Consider the following 22,362-nt stretch of genomic DNA (forward strand, 5'->3'; position numbering starts at 1 on the left):
TCCTTTGGATCAAAACCATCATCTGGAATTGGACACTTGGTGTGGATTTATACAAGTTACATGTCAGATTTTCCCTAGTGAAGGAGTAAGAAGACATGGTCCCATGGATATGTGGACTGCATTGCATGGCTTGGCCCAGCTGAGAGCCCGAGACAATCAGAGCAGAAGGCAAATGCAGGGGAGTGCCACGTAGGACGGGCAAAAGATGCCACGATCCGACGTGGCCCAATGGGGGTGGGCGCGCGCGGATATCGCAGCCAATCGGCGGCGGGATTCGGATATCCCCCATCCCCGGCCTCGTCTCCGGCCGCTCGCGTCGTGCTCCCCCCTTAATATCCCGCCACGGATTCCGGCGTCCACTCACCGGCCACCTCTTCTTCCTACTTCGTCTTCTTGCTGGTGTGTTCGAGGAGGAGGAGGAGGAGGAGAAGCTAGCGGCGGCGGCGGCAATGGCGACGAGCGGGCTGAGGAGCTGCAGCGCGGTGGGCGTGCCGAGCCTGCTGGCGCCGTCGTCGAACAGGAGCCGCCTGCCGGTCTGCGCCTACGCCACCACCTCCGGGCGCGTCACCATGTCCGCCGAGTGGATGCCGGGCCAGCCACGCCCCGCCCACCTCGACGGCTCCTCTCCCGGGTAAGCACAAGCGTTCGACGACGACGACACGTCTTCGCCGGCGTGCGTCCGTGGCGAGCGAGAGACTGACAAAGCTAGGATTTGCCATGCGTGCGTGCAGTGACTTCGGGTTCGACCCGCTGGGCCTCGCCACCGTGCCGGAGAACTTCGAGCGGTTCAAGGAGTCGGAGGTGTACCACTGCCGGTGGGCCATGCTCGCTGTGGTATGGTTCTTGATTCTGATCTCCGCATGGCATGGCCTGCGCCGCCATGGACGAACTGAACTGAACTGAATCACGCTTGTGCAGCCTGGGGTGTTGGTGCCGGAGGCGCTGGGGCTGGGCAACTGGGTGCAGGCGCAGGAGTGGGCGGCGGAGCCCGGCGGCCAGGCCACGTACCTCGGCAACCCGGTGCCATGGGGCACGCTGCCGACGATCCTGGTCATCGAGTTCGTCGCCATCGCCTTCGCCGAGCACCAGCGCACCATGGAGAAGGACCCCGAGAAGAAGAAGTACCCCGGCGGCGCCTTCGACCCCCTCGGCTTCTCCAAGGACCCCGTCAAGTTCGAGGAGTACAAGCTCAAGGAGATCAAGAACGGTATGCAATGCACCCAACTTCTCTTTTTTTTTTTTTAATAACGATTGTCAAGTATTTAGAAACGGAGACGATAACATATGCGTATATATTATCGATCGGTTTGCAGGGCGATTGGCCATGCTGGCTTTTGTGGGTTTCTGCGTCCAACAGTCGGCGTACCCGGGCACCGGCCCACTGGAGAACCTGGCCAGCCACCTCTCGGACCCGTGGCACAACAACATCGGCGACATCATCATCCCGAGAACCATCTACCCTTGAGCTTGGCACGAACCGGTGCGTGCGTCCGGGCGTACGTGAAGGCTATGGGGGGTTTTTATGTGCGTGCGTACTGTGTGTGATTGGTTGATTATTGCGCGCGCGTGCGCACGCAGTGGTCGGCCGGCAGGCAGCTGCTGGTTGGCCTTGTAATGTAAAGCTTAAGTAGAGGGTGCTCTCTTGTGAATCCGTCCATCTTAATTTTTGTATCAAACACGAAATCAAACTGGTCTTAGTTAAACTCGATCTGGTATGGTACGTCGATTTGGTGATATTGATTGATGACAAGAGTACCAGCACGCACGTTCATGTACTCTCAAGCCGAAAACTCGATTACTTAAGGGCTGTTTGGGTCAGTACCAATTACCAAACTCTCTTAGCCTGCCAATTTTGGTTCATTGCCATAGCTTTACGTGCCACAGTTTTTTAGCTTTGAATCCACACGTCGTAGACTCATAATTTTAATAACTCTTGTCTCAGTAGTGTTCACAAAAAGTACGGTAATGTGAGGTGTTCAACCAAACACCCCCCTCCACCACTGTAGATATTTTTCTTGCGCTACACTGCTGTTCGTTTAGTGGGAAAACTATTCTAAACTCTCGAGGGGGATGTCCTCTAGTTGTTTGTATGTCACTCTAATGATTATAAAAGAATTTAAAAACATTTAAGAAGATGTATTAATATGTTATATATCACTCCACAAACATGCAATTTTAAATTCAACTTCTATATCTTGCAACGAAAAAATAAATTAAACTATAACTAGTTAACGTATAATCATAGTCAAATTTGTTTTTTCTTTGCGAAATGTAGAAGTTGAATTTTAACTTGCATGTTTGTGGAATAATATATCACATATTAATACATCTTCTCAAATGGTTCTAATTTTTTCCATAACTATTTGAGTGTCATGTAAACAACGAGGAAACCTTCCCTTTGAGAGTTTAAAATCCACTTTGTGTTCAGTGGCGGACACAACTAATATGTAAGGTGTGGCTAAACCGTGGAGCGTCTCGCCACAATGAACAAATTGTGGGAAAAGCAATTTTAAGGAATCCGTACCTTTACTTTTTAGGCGGTGCGTCCCTGATATTTGCCGTTCTTCACATGCCACTTAGACTAAGAACATGTTAAGCTACATACTTCACACTGCAAGTTACTTATAATGGATACTACCAATACCAATCTCTTTTACTTTTCATCTCTGCCTCTCCTCTCTTTCTTTTCCCACCAGCAAAGGAAGCCAAGGCCAGAGAAAGCAAGGTGTCGGGGTTGAGCGGCGGCGGCCGGCGCGGTGGTCCATGCGGCGACAGTACCGGGCAGCCCGAGCGGCGCCAGCGCCGGCTCCGAATCGATGACGGCCTCGACCTCAAACTCCTCTGCCTCTCCGTCACTTCCCTCTCAGTCCCCTTCTCCTCTCCTCCGTCGGCCATCCCATTCTCTTCTCCACTGCGCCTCCCCCTCCTCTGGTCGCCACACCTCCCCTCCTCTTCCTGCAGCCGCCGCGGCGCAGAGCGGTAGAGGCGAGGTGGCGTTCGAGGCGGCAGATCGAAGTGGCTCAACAAGCGGAGCAGGTGAGGTCGTGGTTGCGAGTGGCGATGAGCGAAGCGGCGGCGCACACCCATTTAGGGTCAAGCAGGGCTCCACCTCGTCAGGCCAGAAGTTGTCGAGCTACGGATCAAGCTCGCTGGCTCTGGATCGACCTCAGTGGCGTGGCCTCGACCTTGAGCTCCTCCTATCTTCCTCACTGCTGGCGGCCTCTCCTCCTCCCACAATGACAGGGGGGGCAGCGTTAATTTCTCCCCTACCCCCTACGTCACTACATCCTCATCACAAGCACCAGCCTGTTGTTGTCACCGCGACGCCAACATCTCTCTGGTCCTCTCTCTCCCTTCCCGGAGGGGCGCAAGACACAACATTGTGGGCCCAGAGCTGCAAATCTGATGAGGAAGTTCCCCGTTCCTGGTGAGGCAACGAAATATGCTAAGGTGGAGGGGAATCTCCGAGCTAACCGGTGAAGGCTGCAAATCTGACAAGGAAGTTCCCCATTTTTGGTAGGCAATGAAATATACTGAGGTAAAAGAGAATCTACGAGCTAACCGGTGAAGGTTGAATAATAACTCAGTGCACCGTAACCTTAGCATATTTTTAGCACATTTTATTAGATTTTATCTTGTAGAGGCATTCTTACAGCGCTTTAAATTGTGCCTGGTTTGTAAAGGCATTTTCTTGAGACACTTTAAACAAGATAAAGACACTTCTTAGAATAAAAAAAAACTAAATGACTAAATATAAGTAACTCAAGGCAAATACACACAAGTGATACTTAGGGTTGAGTTGGTTAGTGCCTTGTAGATGAGAATAATTTGTACAATTAATCATGAGTTTAAGGATTGGCAAAAACAAGGAAAAATATTTTATTTTTTTACATTGGTTTCATAGGATTGTGGTACAATTTAATATCTTCAGAAAATACTTCTACCATCTTATAGATATTTTATAAAATACCTCTTACCGTAAGACACTTATTAGGTATTTTTTAAAATACCTTTATAGTATTGTGAAAGTATTGTAAAGGCATTTGAAAAGTGTCTATAATACTAGAAAAGTAGTGACTGAACCTTTCCTGTTTAGTCGTCCTCCGCCACCGAACGGCTGTGTAGAATTAAAGAAACTAGGAAAACGATCACGTAGTGGAACCAAAGAAACTCAATACCAAGAAAGCAGATTTTAAGAACATCCTAAACAAAATCCGGAGCAATTCGATTGTATCTCTACATAAACAAAATCAGTCTGAACAAAATGTTACTTTTGTTCCATGAACACAAAGAACAGTGGAATAAATAATCTTTATGTTATAACTAATTGCTTTCACATTGTGTGGTATTAGATCGTCCGTACGGCGACAATGCGCTTAATTGCATGTGTACCAACAACACAATAATTTGAAGTAAATAAACACCTCTCATGTTGCTGGACATAATTAGATGGACAGCTAAAACTAAATGCACATCATGTTCATCTGCGAAAATATAATCTGTTCACAACAACAAAGCACTATATCTAAGAAAATCGGATGAGTTTGGTGGCTCTATTTCCCAACTGCTATGAACGCTTAGCTACCGTCAACAATATGATAACTCGAAGATTAACAACACCAGTTTCTGATATGCATCGGCAGTAAAATAGCATGTGATGCTTTAGACACTATAGCAGTAGCTCAAAATTAAACCTCCTATACAGAAAAAAATAATATAAAAAAAACAAGTTTGCATATTTGACGTGATGGAATGTTGGTTTCATGATGAGCAGGACAGCATGCACACTCCTGGCCTGTATGCCCAGGCTGGTGGCAACCGGGCATATTTCTCCATTCCTGGCTGCTCATCATATGGATGTTCCATAACTTTCAATAACCGACGAACTTCATCATAATCACCTTGCTCAGCTGCGTCAATTGCAGTCTGGCAGAGATAGTTCCGAAGAACATACTTTGGATTAACAGAGTTCATGGCAGCTTTCCTTTCTTCGTCAGGAACGCCACTTGAAACCAACTTCACAAAGAAAAAAATATATCATTAGATCAAGGATATCCAAATAGCCTCTTTATAACTTGTCGTTTCTCAAAGCTGTAGTTCGCTATAAATGTTTGAACTAATGAAGCAAAGAGGATCTACCAACATATTGGCTATTGGCAGAATAAGTCAATAATTCAGGGAATTGATTAGCATGCTGATGATACATTAACAATGAATGAGATATTATCCAAAACCAACAGTTGATGCAATTTTCAAAACAATATAATCCAATATGTAAATGATTGTAAATATTTGGAAGCATATAACGGGAGCAAACAACCACTCATTTCTGCCTTGTGACATTCTTTTGTACACATGACTATTCCAACTTCACAAAATGACAGGGGTTGACAAACACATACCCAAACACCAACAAGCAAGACAAAAATCATTGATAATATATTGATGTGCTATACCATTATGTTGGGTTTGAAAGTGCACTTATAAAATATAATTAGAGAAACAAACTGAATAAACGATTACCAAAAGTAAAGCCTACCTCTTCAATGTAAGTTTGTACCCAACTAATCCATGCTTCCTTTCTTTCTGGTCCAATATCTAGGAGTGCAGCTTTAAGTGGAACAAGTAGCTCCTTCTCTGGAATGTTATGGTCTGCTTTGACATTTGAAAGAAGACGGAAAAAGTTTGTATAATCGACCTTATCAACAGCCAGGTTGTTAAGCAGCTTGCCTATTAGCTGCTTATTATACTTGGGTAGACCAAGTTTCCTGGTCATTATGGATTGATACTCATCCATAAACTTTGTCCCGTACCTGCAGTACACAGAAATCAAAATGTATGATACATCTGGACATAACCATGGGTAATAATCAGTAAATATTGGACAAAACAATGCACCTCTCCATCACATAATTTGCCTCATCTTTGCTGATAAGTTCGGCAGCTGTCAATGGTGAGGTAAACTGAGCAATATTCCACAAGCCAACATCAGGTTGATTTGCAAAACAGTATCTCTTCCCAGGGAGGTCTGTTGTATTTGGAGTATAGCTAGGATCAAAAGCATCCAAAAAGCCAAAGGGTCCATAGTCAATAGTTAGTCCTAATACACTCATATTATCCGTGTTGAGCACACCATGGGTAAAACCAACACCTTGCCACCTTGCTATCAAGAAAGCAGTGCGCTCTGCAACCTCAACTGCCCAGGCTGTAACCAAGGATTAAAAGGGGAGAATACTTAGCCTTTTAAATATCAATGAGTAGACTGAAAGAAAATAGCACATAATGATATTTACCTGCATATTTGTTCGAAGTAAGATCTATCGCTGGAGAGTCCCCTATAGCTGCTTCAAAAGATAAACCTTCACTCTTTTTAATATTTTCAAGATGTGGGTAGTGATGACGTATTGTGTAGTCTGCCAAATGACGAACAATTTCAAGGTCCTCTTTGTCCCTTGTAGCATGTATCTGATATGAACCAAAACGCAAAAAGGATGGTGCTACACGGCATACAATGGCACCTGGTTCCTCCTTTGAATTGCCACTGATATATAAAGACAAACCATTAGATTTATCATCATAAACAAATGCTAATAGATACAACATAATTACTAAAACCTTCAAAAGGAAGGTTCTGGAAAAAAAAAGGGGAAAGGTCCTGGCAACCAGTGTTCTTTATGAAAAAGCCGCTAAGGTAATGTTAATCAACAGTAGGTAAATGAAAGGGACAATGGAGTTTGTATGATAGTATTCAATACAAAGTTAATAAAAATAAAAAAAATTGGGGGGGGGGGGGGGCAAAATTATGCACTTTCTTAAAAGAAGGACGTGTTATATGGCCCAAGGAAACCTGAAGAATCTTAGAGCAGCTGCTACATGCTCCATTACAGTGGTCGCTGCTGCTTTGTTATGTAACTACACACACTTGTGGACAAAAGCAGTTAGCAGCTGCAGTAACTCGGTTGCGTAATATTGCAGCCAAGAATCATAGTTGACATAGTGGCAAGGGGTAATCATTTCAACATTTAGTGCTCACAAGTGCTATTATATATATCATGAAAACCAGACAATTTACTTATGTAGACTAATGATACTGGAATATGCCAAATATGATTTCCACATACAGTCATGCACTAAAGAAATGGAAAAAAAAACTCAAACTCACATGTGCTAAAAACGAAAATGAGCCATCACCACATGATTAGTGCCATTCAGGGTAATTTCTACATCCCCAGCACAACCATCACCAAAGAAGCTAACAGACTTATTCAGTAGCAGGCCCACTGCAGCTTATGCTGGTATAGTATATGTGGCTCAAGCAACATACACATGGGAACATATCCTATGCATACAAGCTTCCCGTGCACACCAACTAGCAAATGTCACAAAAAATTTCTAGAAAAAATTGAACACATACTTTCAATAGTATTACACCTATCTGTGACATTTCATGTTCAAATCATTATATTTTAATCGTAACGAAAAGACGAAATTATGACAGATTTTTAATCTTAAAACTGTCAAATTTTTCACTTTTTTTTGTTACAGCTAAAATATAGCGAATTTGAATATAAGACTTTGTAGATATGTGTAATACTATTAAGAGTACATGTCATATTTTTTCTAGAATTTTCCGTGATATTTGGCTGTTAATGTGCACGGGAAGCTTGTGCGGATAGGATATGTTCTCCATAAACATACAGTTAAAAGTTTAAAATAGTACCACGTTTTCAGAAACACGCTACCATTATTATTTTTGCCTATTGGCAGCTTCATATTTAGCTTTAAATAATAATATTATTGATCATCTATCATTCTTTCTATAGAGAGACTCATACCATCTATTGTTCTCTTTTTAATCTTTGTGACCATGTTAGATAGAAGGAAGAAATATCTCATAACAATGAGATATACAACTTCGGATATGGAACGATCTGTTTCTAAAGTAAATTTAGAAAGAAAAATAGATCGAGCATGATGTAGTTCAGAAAACAGAGATGTCATGACATACTCATAGAACATATCTCGAACAACAGATTTGCCAGTTTCAACTAGACAAAGAGCACGAGTTGTAGGGATGCCTAGGCCATGCATAGCTTCACTGCATAGGAATTCACGAATGCTGCTGCGGAGGACAGCAAGGCCATCTGCAAATCGGCTGTATGGAGTCTTTCCACAGCCCTTGAGCTGCAACTCCCATTTCTCACCTCGAGAGTTGATAACCTCTCCAAGAGTTATTGCTCGTCCGTCGCCCAACTGACCAGCCCATGAACCAAACTGGTGTCCACCATAGCACTGGGCATAAGGTGAACTGCAGGTAGTTGTTCATCAGAAGGGTGTTGCTTTTCTTGTGCAATCATATGAAGAGAATGTTAAGCATTAGTATTACGCACCTCCCAACCAAAGGATTTGCTCCTGAGAACAGCTGAGGAAAATCAGGTCTTTCAAACCTGAAAGTAGACCAACAAGGATACAAAATGATTAAAAGGAATGGATGACAGTAACAGGGAAGAGAATAATGAACATGCTTCTACACAAAAATGGAGAAAATGAGAGTTGGTAGGAGGTAAAAATGCATTACTCAGCTTAATTCATTAACAGATCATATCAAGATCAAAAGCAACTTAAGAAATACAGTATTCTTGTAACAAATCAACCAGTACAAAAATCTGGATAAAAAGCAAAACCAACTTGTCATAAACAGTTTCAGTGGTCAGTAGCCAAAAGAAGAAGCTGATAACATGCCAGACAGCACACTTGGCCTATCATGTGGCAAATTAAAAAACAAGAAGTTTGAGTTGGGCAACACAGAAAAAGAATATTGCATGGGCAAATAATTTCTTGCCGAATCAGGCACCCAGGTCCAAGTCGTATTCCAACACCACTCCAGTCCGATTCTGAGTTGTATTATGTGTGCCCACTTTTTATGCCGCATCGGACACACCACTCCAATTAGGATTCTGACACGAGTGTCCATGATGCCATGTCTGTGTACCATGTAATACTTCGCTCTGGTGTTCGAATTTTGAACATCTGATTAGTAATCCTTTTCTCTGTGCTAACTTTCTTCAAAAACTTAAAGACAAGGTGTATTTTTTATTGGAAAGTTTCGGTAACATTAACTCTAGGCAACACCACTTTCACCCACACTGCAGCACATCAGCAAAAACATAAATGAATAAAATTTTCACCTTACTTGTCAGTGTTGTGGGCATAAATTAAAGTGTTAGCGATAAGAGTCCCTGGTGGGCAAAAGGTAATGACACTAAATCTTCGAACAGTGAATGCATAAGTTAGAGGTGCTGTATGGACCAGTTCGAGCTCATGTGCTACCAAGGGTGATATGATAGGTTTTGTAATATTTTTGCAGGTTATACACACTCAAATTTCCACTTCTCATTTACATCTCTATCCATAACGGACTATTTTCGATCGAGGTATATGCTCCAACGCATTGCCAATCATGGAAAGCTAATTATTTCGAATAAAACAGTATCTCTTACTGCATCTGAAAAAAGCGAGCTATGCTAATTCAAAGGCAGCCTGTCCAACCCTCATCTGATTTATCCACAGACATCAGGGATACCCCCCAAAACCAAAATAATCTAGGGACGGCAAGCATAAATGCATAACAGCTACTAGAATAATTCTGGGGGCTCACTCTTTGTGATCCAGATCGAGGATGTCAGCCACGGACTGGGACCACGCCACCAGCTTAGGGTTGTCCACGGGCGCCGAGGGTGACACCTTGGTGTAACAAGCGTGAAGCACCTGCGTCACCCAAGCAGCACAAAATCACCGGGTGAAGCAGAAGCAAGCAAAGCGAAGGGCACTAGACGAGACGAGCCACGAAGCGGGGAGTAAACCCCAGCGACGCACGCACCTCGCGGGGGATGGCGTCGGATCGGGGGTCGCCGGGGAGCTCGCGGACGAAGGAGTCGTCCCAGGAGAGCTCCTCCAGCACCCGCCGCGGCCGGCTGTTCGCGGCGGCGGTGGGCGAGGGAGACGGGGCCGGTGCCTCTGCGGCGGCGGAGGCCATGATGCCACGCGTCAGCAGCGGGCCGCGGCGGAGAGGGAGGCGGCGGCGGGTGGAGGCGGCGGGGAGGGGGAGGGGAAGGGGGAGGAGGGCGCGGGCGCGGCGGGTGAGGGAGGAGAGGAGGGCGGTGGGGAGAGGGGAGGAGGAGAAGAGGGAGGAGGAGAGGTGTGGGGGCATGGCGAGAGAGGAAGCTGCTGCGGCCGTCTTGTTTTTTTTTTTTTTTTTTTGCTGCTCGCCTCTCGGTCTCGGGTTGGTTGGATGGGTCGGTCGGTCTCGGTGGTCGCGTGGGCTTATGGCTCACGCGACGAGATTTTTGAGGGGGTTTGGTTTGGTTTCGTTTTTGTTTCTTGTTTGGGTTGGGTCGCGGAGGCAGCGGGCGCCACACGTGGTCGCGGCACGGCGAGCGGTGGTGCTACGTGCTCGTCTCGCGTTCGGTCGCCGTGAAGGTGGTCTTGGTGGACCGAGTTGGCCGCCCGGAACGCGGCTCGTCTTCGTCGTAGCAGGCCAGGCCGGCGGGCCCTTCACTGGGAGGTCGAGACAACATGTTGCGCACCCCTTAGGAAAAAGTTCACTACCACATCCTACAACCCTAGGACTGGATATGAATATAAAATGCACCCTTAACTTCGAAAACTAGTGTAAACTAGTAATATACCCGTGCTACGTATTGTTAATCTTTTAGTAATGCAAAGTAAACAACCAAATGCTAAAAGATACATATTTTAGCAAACTAATGTCAAAATCTGAAAAACCAAACAATGATATATATTGTAATATATTTGGCCCAAAAAATAATCTGTAAATTCTCATACATGTCATAGTAACATGGTAAATTTCAATTTACCAAACCTAGGCTAAACTTTTCAAACAAAAATAATTAATCAACCCTTAATACTACATTACTATTAACATGGTAATACATTTAATTTAAAATCGTCACACAGTACAAACATGCATTTCATCATGGGACAATATCTTAATTACAAAATTGCACCAGTGCAATAGGTGAACTTTTGTCGGTGCTGCAATTCCTAATTTTTCCATTGAACCATCATCCATGCAAGAGTGTTGTCGCCCTTAACAACAATAGGACACTGCAAGTAAGAAAATCAAGAAGATAATACACTTCGTCATAGCACAAACAAAACAAGATGACGAAAAATATTTATTTGCTCCAAAGCAGAGTAGTGAAAGAAAAGATCTAAATCATCTTATTCGGATCCAACTTATATGTTGTCGAACGATAAATGCTACATGACAGATTTTGCACTCTCTTGGAACAAATTTAATCTCTATGAACAAAAATAAATGCAAATCAGATAGTTGATGTGAATAAGGAAAAACTTTCATCTTACCACTGGTGCAGTCCCATTTGGCTTGCTTGGCCCTCAGAAAGGTTCTATTTCATGATTAAACAAAAATACTTCCTCCGTCCCAAAATGAAGCCATTTTTGAGGTTGGCACGGGTATTAAGAAAGTAGGTGAGAATGATTGGAGGAAGTGTGTGATTGGTTGAAAAGAGAAAGTAGGTGAAGAAGAATGGTTGTGATTGGTTGAGAGGAGGAGGTAGGTGAAGAAATAGCTTCATTTTGGGACAAGACACTGTGCTAGAAATAGCTACATTTTGGAACGGAGGGAGTAGTAGCTAGAACTTATGTCTCTTTTTACGACAGGATAGAAATACAAACCAAGTGTGTTATACTTTATAGGACACATTGTTTCTTTTATACATGGATAAAGATTGAATTCTCAATTTAAGTTGCTTTGAGTCACCTATACGGCTATACCAACCGAGTTTGGTGTTTTTTAGAAACTTATACAATTAATATTAAAATGTAAAATACTAAGATAATGTACTACTATTTGGAGTAAAAGCATGAACTAATATAATCAAGTGATACTAACATATTTGATTAAAAAATTTTGCTATGACAAATTAGAATATTTTCTTCTACCCATAGCAAAGCATAGGCATTTTGCTCGTCCCATTTATAAATTTATATTCTATGTTTTGTAGACATGCAGCAGCACAACCAATCTTCAATTATGTCTCATGAAAAAAAACAAAGCTTCAATTAGCATCTGACCAATCATACAAGACCGAAAAAAAGATGTGTGTTGCTCATCACAGTCTTTAATCAGGTGGGTCTCCAATAAATGCAATTCAGTGCAATAATAACTGACGGCTATAGAACAAATTTTCTTACATCTCAAGAAACCAGGGCATAGAGCTATCACCTTAAGAAGGTGCAGACTGCAGCTCCAGCATTCAAAAGGACAAGTGCAAATCTCTGTAACAACAAACCACTGTCACAAAGGACTATGCTTGCTGTTTGACCAGGACAACCACTGAATATTTGAACCATTCATTGCCCACTTGCCTTACCTCAAAAAATTCGCAAAAAAAACAAGTTCCTTTTCAACAGAAAGGATCACTATAGTTGAGCTTATTTGTTGCCAAAATAGCTATCAACGCCATACTTACGACTCAGTTCAATCTATAACCTAAAAACATGAAAACAAACATGGTTACCTCATCAATGCCATTATTCATTGATGTCTGAAGATTAATACAAACAGCACGAAAATATCGTCATCTGCAAAAAATACTGGATAAAAGAATGAGTTGCAACTGGATGCATACCTATGTTGCAAGACCACCAATTGCCAACCGAGAAAGGACTGTTTTTGCCCCACTTTTTCACACATTTATCCAACTTTGTCATAAATCATATTCCATTCATCATCAAAGATTTATTGGCATTGTAGAGGATCAGACAACCTAGATAAAATAAGAATACAGTTAGAAATAGGGGAAGAACCGAGGGTGCATGTAAATATGACTACACATAAAGGTAACACTGATAGTGCTTGGATTCTGCTAGCATACCTGATTTCTGCATTTTCTTTTTCATATTTCAGTTCTTGTTCAATGTTTAGCAAACAAATCTTTGGACTTACGAACTTCTTTGGTTGTTGCTCAAATCCAGCATAGGAAAAATGTCTTCTCGAAGACAACACCATTAGGAAGAAACCTCTCATAATACCTCCAGGAACCTAATATTAGTCCAAAATTCAGACATCATAATTTCTAATGAAATTTAGTTGTTAAACATCTACTGAATAATATGAAGCAAAAACATGGAAAATTTCATCATTAAGGTAAACTTGTTGATCTATTATACCTCCTAGTATGAGAAAATACAATAGACTAACTATATATTTTTCTATATCATCAGGAGCTAACAAGTTTACCATGTTTGGTAAAAAAGGAATTGTATCAGTGTATGAAGAAGTGAATTAGTCTTGTTACCTTCAAATTACACGGTAGATAATTAACACATTGTATTTATTGAGTCTAACCCTGATTTAAGAGGCTGAAAAGTGTATCAAAATGGAGAGATGATGGAATCCCATCTCAAACATATTCAGAACAGCATATTGACTGCCTTCCTATGCCACATAAACCCACATGGGATCCTTCTTTCGAACCGGTCAACCGCATGTGCTTGCTAGAATCAAAGCTAAAGAAATACTCGAGTACTGGAGAAAAAATTCCCCCAGACCAGATGTAGTAGCGATTGATGGTCGGTGCGGTACCTAGGGGTTGAAAGCCTTGCCGAGCTGGCGAAATGCATCGGTCAGCTTGTCACTCGTCGACATGGAACGACAACTTCCCTGTCATCGTCCTCCCTTTCCCGTTTCTCCAACTTGGCTTCCACCCTCGCGCATTCAGATGATTAGAGATTGGGTTGGGAGGGGCGAGAAGCTGTGGAGACGAATGGAGGAGCGCGATGGGGATCCCAGATATAGTAGAGACGGCCGGAGCGTATGGGCATTCCTCTGTTTCCATACACAGCAAAGAAATAATAACAACCTATGTATCAATTAATCTGCAAATCAGTAATAAGTATTGTTAATCATGTAATTGACTTGCTAGCTAACCTTTCTTTGGAACAGCTTATCATCTATTGTTCTCCTGTAGTTTGGCAGCAGTAATTTGTTGGTGATATCAGCCATGATACAGCTGTAGGTTTGTTGGCATTCAAAGTAAAGCCTAAATAATAATAAATTGCTCAAAAGCACTTAACTACATACTGCAGTGCACATTTTGCTTTATGCAAATGTGGCGATGCAACCCTTTACAATAGAGATCAGAGAATGAAATAATAAATGAAGATCACACCTGCTAGATATAGGAACTGTACTATTTCTAATTTCTAACTTCCCTTTGTTCTCTTTGATGAACACATAGCCTGATAGACAAAAACAGAAATTTGTTCACATGGGAATTTCATTGAGCACCTAGCACACTAAAATCAAGACATTTACATGTGGAGTGTGAGGAAGAAGGCAAGACAAACAGATGATTGCTGCCAAGAAATATAGGATCTATCTATACATCGCCAAAACCGAGAAATATATATTGATCTCCTGTATATGGACTCGATTATTACATAAACGCTACACATCATTTTGACTGTACATTAACAGATTAGATAAGTACTTAATCATGCATAGGTGGTACAGTGGCAAACAGAGAAACAAATAAAAAATAATATAATTCCGACCCATAATCCTCTAAACTATTTATTCTCACAAACATAAAAGAAGTGAAAAATTGAGCACTACAAAACTCTCTATAAGATTTTGTATGCAAGAAAAGACGTGGCATATTCAAAGACAGTTGTAAATATGATGAATGGCATCCACGGGGTACTGTTCCTACCCAAGGTCAGAAGTCAAAAATTAGTGTTATACCAACATAAATCGACATTATTCATAATCTACCCTATGAAATCATCAGCACACAATTACAGCAATACACACATCCAAACAAAATGCCATTCATCAATCAACACTCAAGTTAGCAATCACTGGATCAAGCAATCTCAGTTTGGATACCTATACAATGGGAGAAGACAGCGGTGGTGGTGACGAGAGGAGCCATCGGGGTCGCCTGCCGCACAGGGGTTGCAGCGGAGTAGCCGCCGGGGTCGTGGGATGCGACGACGGCGGAGGGGCGGGATGCGGCGCGGCACGACGATTACCTGGTGGTGCGTGTGATGGGCGTCGGCAGCGTCGATCTGGAGGCGCAGCGGCGCGGTCGGCATGAGGGGCGTCGGTGTCCCCGATCTGAGGCGCGATGGCGGGGATGCATTATCAACGGAAGCAACAGTCCTCCACACTGCCACAGGAGTAGGTGTCGATGGCGGTGACGTTGGCGGCGGGGGAATCGACGTCGGCGTCGGGTAGGAGGAGTCACTGCCAGGGGTGGCGGCGTCGGTGGCAGGTGGACGGAAGGAGGAAAGGCGGGGGACAGCGTCGGCGCTAGGCGTCGGCGACGGGGAGGAACAGGAGCTTCGCCTGGCCCCTGAACTGCTCCGCGCTCTGCTCCGCCACCGCCACCGCCGCCATGGCCGTCGCCGGCGCCGCCGCCGCCGCCGCCGCGGAAGATGAGGAAGAAGAGTTGTGCAAGCCTCGGAGACGGCGAAAGATTCATTGAGATTTTGCAGTTTTTTTTTTTTTTAAAGGGGAGTTGCGCGATCTGCGCCGCGAGCGGGGTGGGGACGCGTCTTGCGCAATACTGGTGGGGAGGGAGGGAGGGGCGTCATTTGTTATCGATCGGAGCCGTCCGATCGACTTCATCAATTGATTTTGGACCATTGGATATATGATATGATGAATGATGAATGAGTAAAACCATTTATTGAATTATAGGCTAGAATTAAGTCACTCATCAGCTTTGGAGGGGTATTTAACTATTTGTCAAATATTTACCATGCATGTGTCAATGATAGTTGAGCTCTCATATATTTATAAGATGTACTCCCTCTATCTAGAAATATAGGGGACTTTGCTCCATTAGTTTATCCACAAATATAGAGGATTTCTCTTTTTCCGAGACAACCAAGGAATACCAGCTATCCGAAAGTAAATATATATATATACTTATACTTTGAGTGATCAACTAGTTTCTGTCAGGATTAAAAAGATAAAAGAAAACGTACTAGTACTACTAATTTGTTTATTGTGCCTAGCATACCTTTTGAGACTGCACATGTACTATTTACCCTTACTTACCCTTACTTAACAGTAAGTTATATATGTCATATCTAAGGGGTTGTTTGGATGGGAGGGACTAACCATCCAAACAGGACCTAAGAGAGTGGCAAATAGTGGATGGCTGTTTCAATTGACCTCACTCCCGCGTGAAAATATTAACCTGGTCATCAACCTACATGACATACACCATGAGCAAAAACAAAATTAAAATCAAGAACAAATGCAACCAATCCCCTAATCCAATCAAGAACAAAAATCAAAAACTCACTCTCGGACTTCACCAAGAATCGATTCATCTTCTCTCGGTGGCATCGGGGCGAGGTAACCTCGCTGAGGGGAAGGGGTCAACGAAATTTTGGAAATTTCGAACAAAATATTGAAAAAAATAACAAAAATGAGGAAATTCGGCAAGAGATTCGTCGTTTCTAGCTACTTCGGCGACAAAACAGAAGAGGCATGCATGATTCACAACAAGGATAACTGCCTAGAACACAATACACCTGCAACTTGAGCTGTCGTCGCCCATGATGCCAACGAAGAACAGTTGTCGTCGACGTCTCCTGAGACTGTGGTTGTCGATGTTGCTTGAGTACTCGCTCAACCTTCGTGGGCCGCATCGATGCAGGGATTGCCCGCTCGCTGCTACGTGCCGTGTTGGTGAAGCGAGACAAGATGTTGTGTCTGCCATCGATTTCTTCGATGAGTTCGCTCTTCCGTCGTTCCAGCCGCTGTTGAGGACTCCAGCGAGCAGCGCACCACCTAGGGAGGATTAGGAATTTTGACTGATTTTGACCCTGTTGACTAAAATATTTGACCAGCAGCCATTTTTCTCGGACCCCTTCAAAAGAACTGAAATCCTAGGGTTTAGGTCGTCTACATTTTCGATTATGTGTTGTAATTTCGTTCTTGATCTTCGATTTTGTGTTGTAATTTTGTTCTTGATCTTGTTTGCAGCTACAATCTGGGAGCGGGAAGAGGGCATGCTGACTGATTGACTGTCACCACCATCTGAATCTTGTGGGGGAGCCCCTCTACACGTCGACATCAGCGTTGTCGCTCCTAGGGTCTCCTTTCGTCTCATGTACATTGGAGTGGCCTTGACTTTGCCACCATGCGCCACCGGTGACCGCGTAGTGCACGCACCAGTGGAAGCCCAGCTCTCGCATGGCTGCTGAGCTCCCTCTACTGTTGGCTTCGCCATGGCTACACTTACGCACCAGTGCCATCACTGTTGTTGCCACTTGCCTTTGAGCAGGGGCCATGACAGAGCTTCGTAGATGACCATGGCGGTGGGAAGAGTTGTGTGCGAACTACAGTTCCCCCACCATCGGCCTTGGCCTCCCCTTGCTCTCCCCCGTCACTAGCTTCTATTGCTGCTTTATCGCTCTTGCTGCCTCCTCTCCCCTCAACCCCACACCACGACGGCAGTCGAGGATGCCACGCAGGGAACGAGGAAGCCTAGGTGAGAAGCTCCTTGCCTTCCACCTACCATCGGTCGCTGCTTTCGCCTTCTTGCTAACGAGCTGGCGAGCTCACTAGCCGCCACCGTTGATGTTTGTGGTAGGAGAAATTGGGGGAGGAGAGAGAGGGTAGAGAAGGAAAAAGGGATGCATGTTTCACTGACTCGTGGGTCTATTAGTATTTTTGTTATTATTTTTTTCTAATTTGTGTGCCACGTAGGCACCATTTCACGGCTTAATAGTGTCTTGGAACCTCGATTTCAGTGGTATTGCAATATGAGAGATACATTATACATGATTGCGTGGCCAAGGGACGGGACTATAACTCGATCTAAAATGAGAGACGCAAAACGAACATATTATTCCCATCCCTGATGGCGGTCGCTGTCACCAGAAAAGGCCAATAGTGCTGGCTGGAGCATCGACGGACGTGATGGGACGTCCGTTCGTTTGCGAGCGGAATAAGTTCACTTGTTGTCCCTCAACTTTACACCGAGTTTGTTTGACATCCCTTATTTGCAATACCAGAAATCTTCACCCCTAAACTATGTAAAATCATGTATTTTAGGTCCTATAGCAGTATATATACCTGGTTTTGCTGACGTGGCATACTAGTCAGCAAAAAAATTAAAAAAAAGTATGTGGGGCCCACATGTAAGTGAGAGAAAATCATATGGGTCCACCTCTCTTCTTTCTTTTCCTTTTCTCGGGCGGCGGCAGATGTGGGAGAGGCGGCCGGCGGCGAAGCAGGGGCGGCGGCGGCAGTGGGCAGAGCAGGCGCCGTGGCGGGCGAGCTCGCGGGAAGAAGCTGGGCGGCGGCACCAGCGCCGGAAGAAGCTCTCGTTGGCATCGTGCCCGCTTCGCCTACCGCCGCCCCGTAGCAGTGGCTCGCTCTCGAGGCGAAGCAGCGGCGATCTTGCCTTGAGACAGAGCAACGGTGCGCCGGCTGGGCGGCTCGGACGTGTGCGGCGGCCTGGCCGGCCTCGTGGTGGAGCGACGGCGCGGCCTCGAGCGAAGCGGTGGTAGCCCTGGAGGTAGAGCGACAGCCCGGCGCTAGCCCGCTCGTCGCGGCATGCACGATACTTGTCCACATATACCATCAGTTGCAACTTGCACGAATGCACGCAAGAAAACCAATCTAACCATCTAAGACGATCCTAATAAAATCAGCAAGCTAATTGGTTGTTAATTTGGGCCCCAGTTGCTGAGGTACATGACCGTCGTCAGCTCCTCGTCTTGCTGCTTGGCTTTCCTCCGTCGCGGTCGCGGCAGGCTGCAGCGTGCGCGCGCCGCCGCTCCCGGGCGCGGCCTACAGCATGCATGCAGTGCTGCTGGGTCTTCTAGCTAGCTGCTGTCCCCGGACGTGGAGCGCCGCATCCGCGAAGAGCCCGGAGTTGGACGGCGACGGGGCGCCAGCAGCAGCAGCAGCCGGCCGCGTCTCCCCTCCCCTCTCTGGCCGGCGGTAGGGATCCTTGCGGAGCCGGGCGCGGCGGAAGGCGATGGCAACGGGGTTATCGTCGTGGGCGAGGAAGCAGCCAGCTGACGCCGGCTGAGGAGCCACTCGGTGTCGAAGCGGCGGCGGATGAAGGCGAGGGAATAAAAGAAAAGAAAAAATTGTTGTGGGTCCTACATACTTTTTTAATTTTTTCGGTATCTATACTGCTGTGGGATTTAAAATGCATGATTTTGTATAGTTTAGAGGTGAAATTTCTGGTATTAAGGATAAAGGATGTCAAATAAACTCGATACAAAGTTAACGGACAACAGGTGAACTTATTTCTTTGCGAGCGCCTAGGCTATCACCCGGCTGGGCTGCTATCGCCTGGCTGGGTTTGCTAATAGGCCATGCTCAGGCTGTACTAACAGGTGGTTTACCCAACTTTTACGACTGGCCTTTCTAATTTTTGTTTTGTCAGTTTTTTCTGTAAATTTTTATTTGTTGTCATTATCTTTTTGCGTGTTTGTCATGGCTCCAAAATTTTTCATCTTCAATCTTTAAAAATCATGCCCGTACGTTGCAAGAAAAAAAATAAAAATATGGTAATCATTAGATGATTAGGATTTAATTTTCATGATGTCAGCCCTTTAGAAAAATAAAGAATGCAAGCAGTGGGTTATGTTAAAGTCAGATCACCAATTGTATGTAAATAAAATTGCATGCGAATAGTAACCTGTGCATCCTGTTCAGTTTTCAACCACTTAATTTTCTTTATCAGAATCTGTATCACCAATACATTTATCTATGGCGTTCTGACACTACTACGAAACACTATATTAGTAATGCTCTCATAGGTACCGATTCATTTAAAACCGGCACCTATGACTATGAGTGCTTTTCCATACCAATGAGCATGTTTAACTCGATCAAATTAAGAACCACCACCTATATCACTTATAGGTGTTGGTTTATAATAAAAATTGACACAAATAATGATAGGTATTAGTTCTTAAAAAATCGGCACTCGGTTATTTTTTTCAACAACACCTATGTAACAAGCCGACCTGATAAGCAACATTGACGAAAATATCACGAATGAGTTGTGCCTGCTTGGTACTTATCTTCAAACTACTCCACCCTATCCTCTTCTCCCTCTAGCCACTTTTCTCTTCTCCCCTTATCCTCATCCCCTCTCCACCTGGCTAGCAGCGAGGGCGACCCAGCGATGGTTAGGGCGCAGCCTCCACGACGGCAGGGCGCGGGTGGCCTCCACGGATGTGTGTGGCCTCCCTTATGTCACGTGCATCCTGGCCCACTACGAGGTACGGTTGGTGGTCTCCACAGCGGCGAGCGGCGGGCAACCTCCCTTCTGTCACGGGCATCCTCCATGGTGGTGGGCAGCCTCCACAGCAGCGCTGAGTATGACCTCCCAATGGCGGCTCATTGGTCGCCCAGATCCGCGCGTCGTCCCCATCAGTGTCGTTCTCTTATTTCTAGATCCGTGTGCTCTTGGATGTTGATCACTGCATGTTTTGATGCCTCTGTGTTGTTGGATGGATGGGTGGTGGTATGTGGATGTTGATAAATGTGTTCTTGGATGTGGGATGCTTGGGATGCTCTAGGGTGATGGGGAGCTGCTTGATGAGCTAGATTTTTTTGATTCATGGACACTCACAGGTGTTGGTTACTAAACAGGCATATATGACATCTTCTTATTAGTTCCCCCTTTTGCTGGTTGGGAAACCAGCACCTATTTAGGGTTCCCAACCGGCACATATAGGGTTTTCTGTACTAGTATGATCAAGTCCTGGAAACTATAAATGTATTCAGTACAGCTATTACACCCCACATGCTCATAGCAAGGAATAGAAAGGCATAACAAAGGAGCAACATCTCTAGTGACTTAAAACTCCATCGTGGAACATGAAGGCCGGGGATCATAGCACCTAATCCAGTCCGCGACTACACTTGCTGCACTTGCAATTAGCGGAACATAGCTGCAGATTTGTACCAATGGCTTGCTGGCTGAGGGGGTTGGATGGATCGAACTGGTACCAGCGGTTTGCTGGAGTAGGAAAAATGATACGGAGTAAATCTCAGCAGCAGAAAATGGCATGGTGGTGCTGAAGCATCGGACAACAGACAAAAATTTAGTACTTGAGGATGAACCCAATCATGGCACATGGGTCCAAGTGTCCAACAGTTGGTGCCGATGTGCGCGGTGCAGGTTGGCCTTAGCGGCACCTCATCGAAAGAGGCAGTGGCCGTTGCCACCACCGAGGAGAGGAGAAACTTGAAGACGTGTGGCAAGCCCCAATTGGAATAGAATAGGAATGGAAGGAAGTTGCAGATGTGTAGAGTTATCTACGCAATAAGATGGGCAGCCAAACTCCTGCTTGGCTCACTATGTTGAGATTTGCGAACAATACAGAAACAGGCAAAAACATCGATGTTGCTGGTGGTGGAAAACAAAACAAAACACGGATGCACACAGACATTGCATGTGAATCGGTACGCCCAATGCACACATGGGACATCGCGCTCTTGCATGGCTATCAGACGATGTAGCAAAATAGAGAAATGCGGGTGAGCAGAATTGGAAGGACACGATGCAGGTAGGCGGGCAGGTGCACGAAGCGCGAGGCGGACGTGAACGTGCACATGGGGGTAATGCCAAGTGGACGATGTACGAAACTATAGGCAGAAATAGTTCGATCTTTTATAATAGTAGAGATATATCACGCTAATAATCTAAATTCTTAAAGGGAGTACCACCACCACCACCACCAACTTTTTTCTTTAAAAAAAGAAAGAACAATGTAGAACCAGATGGCCTACATATCAACCATCCCACTACCCACATGTCTAGCCTGAACATAAATCTTATGCCCATGCAAGTGCAAACCTCTAGTAGGACATGCGACACAGTTACAGGCAAAGAGATAGAGGTAGTGGGAGTGGAAGGGCTTTCAATTGACAGAAGATAGAAACCCTAAATCGGATCTGTGTAGGCTGGCGATGGCTGATGCAGCAGGGAGGTCGACTGATGACATGTGAGATAGGCAAGGCTCTTCTATGAGGACGCCAATTATGAGGGCACTGGATTTGCATCCTATGTGGGCCGAGTGTAGGAGGAGACGTGGATGAGGGAGATGATGAGAGGATGCCTTTCTCTCTCCACACCACTGAGAGTTAGTGGCGTTGCTTACGCGCCCAAAGAGACGACAAGATGTTTTGGTTATATGGGAGTTAGAAAGACTAGGACTAGGAGTTAAGTTGTGTGAGAGATTATAGTTGGGTTGCATGGGTGATTGAAGTGCGGCTGTGTGGGAGTCAGGTTATTTCGGTCAATATGTAGTCACTTC

General features: G+C 44.8%; 2 protein-coding genes and 1 pseudogene across 2 annotated transcripts; 1 reads left to right on the top strand and 2 right to left on the bottom strand.

Moving 5' to 3' along the window:
- The first annotated feature begins 338 nt into the window (after window positions 1-338).
- LOC127777558 (chlorophyll a-b binding protein 1B-21, chloroplastic) lies at window positions 339-1,703 on the top strand. The gene is made up of 4 exons (XM_052304165.1): window positions 339-631; window positions 732-834; window positions 919-1,207; window positions 1,314-1,703. The coding sequence occupies exons 1-4, from the start codon at window positions 450-452 to the stop codon at window positions 1,463-1,465; spliced, it is 726 nt and encodes a 241-aa protein (XP_052160125.1). The 5' UTR covers window positions 339-449; the 3' UTR covers window positions 1,466-1,703.
- Window positions 1,704-4,406: 2,703 nt separating this feature from the next.
- LOC127777277 (uncharacterized) lies at window positions 4,407-10,256 on the bottom strand. Its single transcript, XM_052303851.1, has 8 exons — window positions 9,881-10,256; window positions 9,659-9,768; window positions 8,391-8,447; window positions 8,009-8,308; window positions 6,294-6,541; window positions 5,899-6,205; window positions 5,540-5,813; window positions 4,407-5,016 (listed from the first exon to the last, which is right to left on the bottom strand). Exons 1-8 carry the CDS (start codon window positions 10,208-10,210, stop codon window positions 4,762-4,764), a joined length of 1,881 nt encoding a protein of 626 aa, XP_052159811.1. The 5' UTR covers window positions 10,211-10,256; the 3' UTR covers window positions 4,407-4,761.
- A 654-nt stretch (window positions 10,257-10,910) lies between these two features.
- LOC127777799 (uncharacterized) lies at window positions 10,911-15,535 on the bottom strand (annotated as a pseudogene).
- Between the last annotated feature and the right edge of the window lie 6,827 nt (window positions 15,536-22,362).

The sequence above is a fragment of the Oryza glaberrima genome, chromosome 6 (assembly GCF_000147395.1).
Source record: "Oryza glaberrima chromosome 6, OglaRS2, whole genome shotgun sequence".
Classification (NCBI taxonomy): domain Eukaryota; kingdom Viridiplantae; phylum Streptophyta; class Magnoliopsida; order Poales; family Poaceae; genus Oryza; species Oryza glaberrima.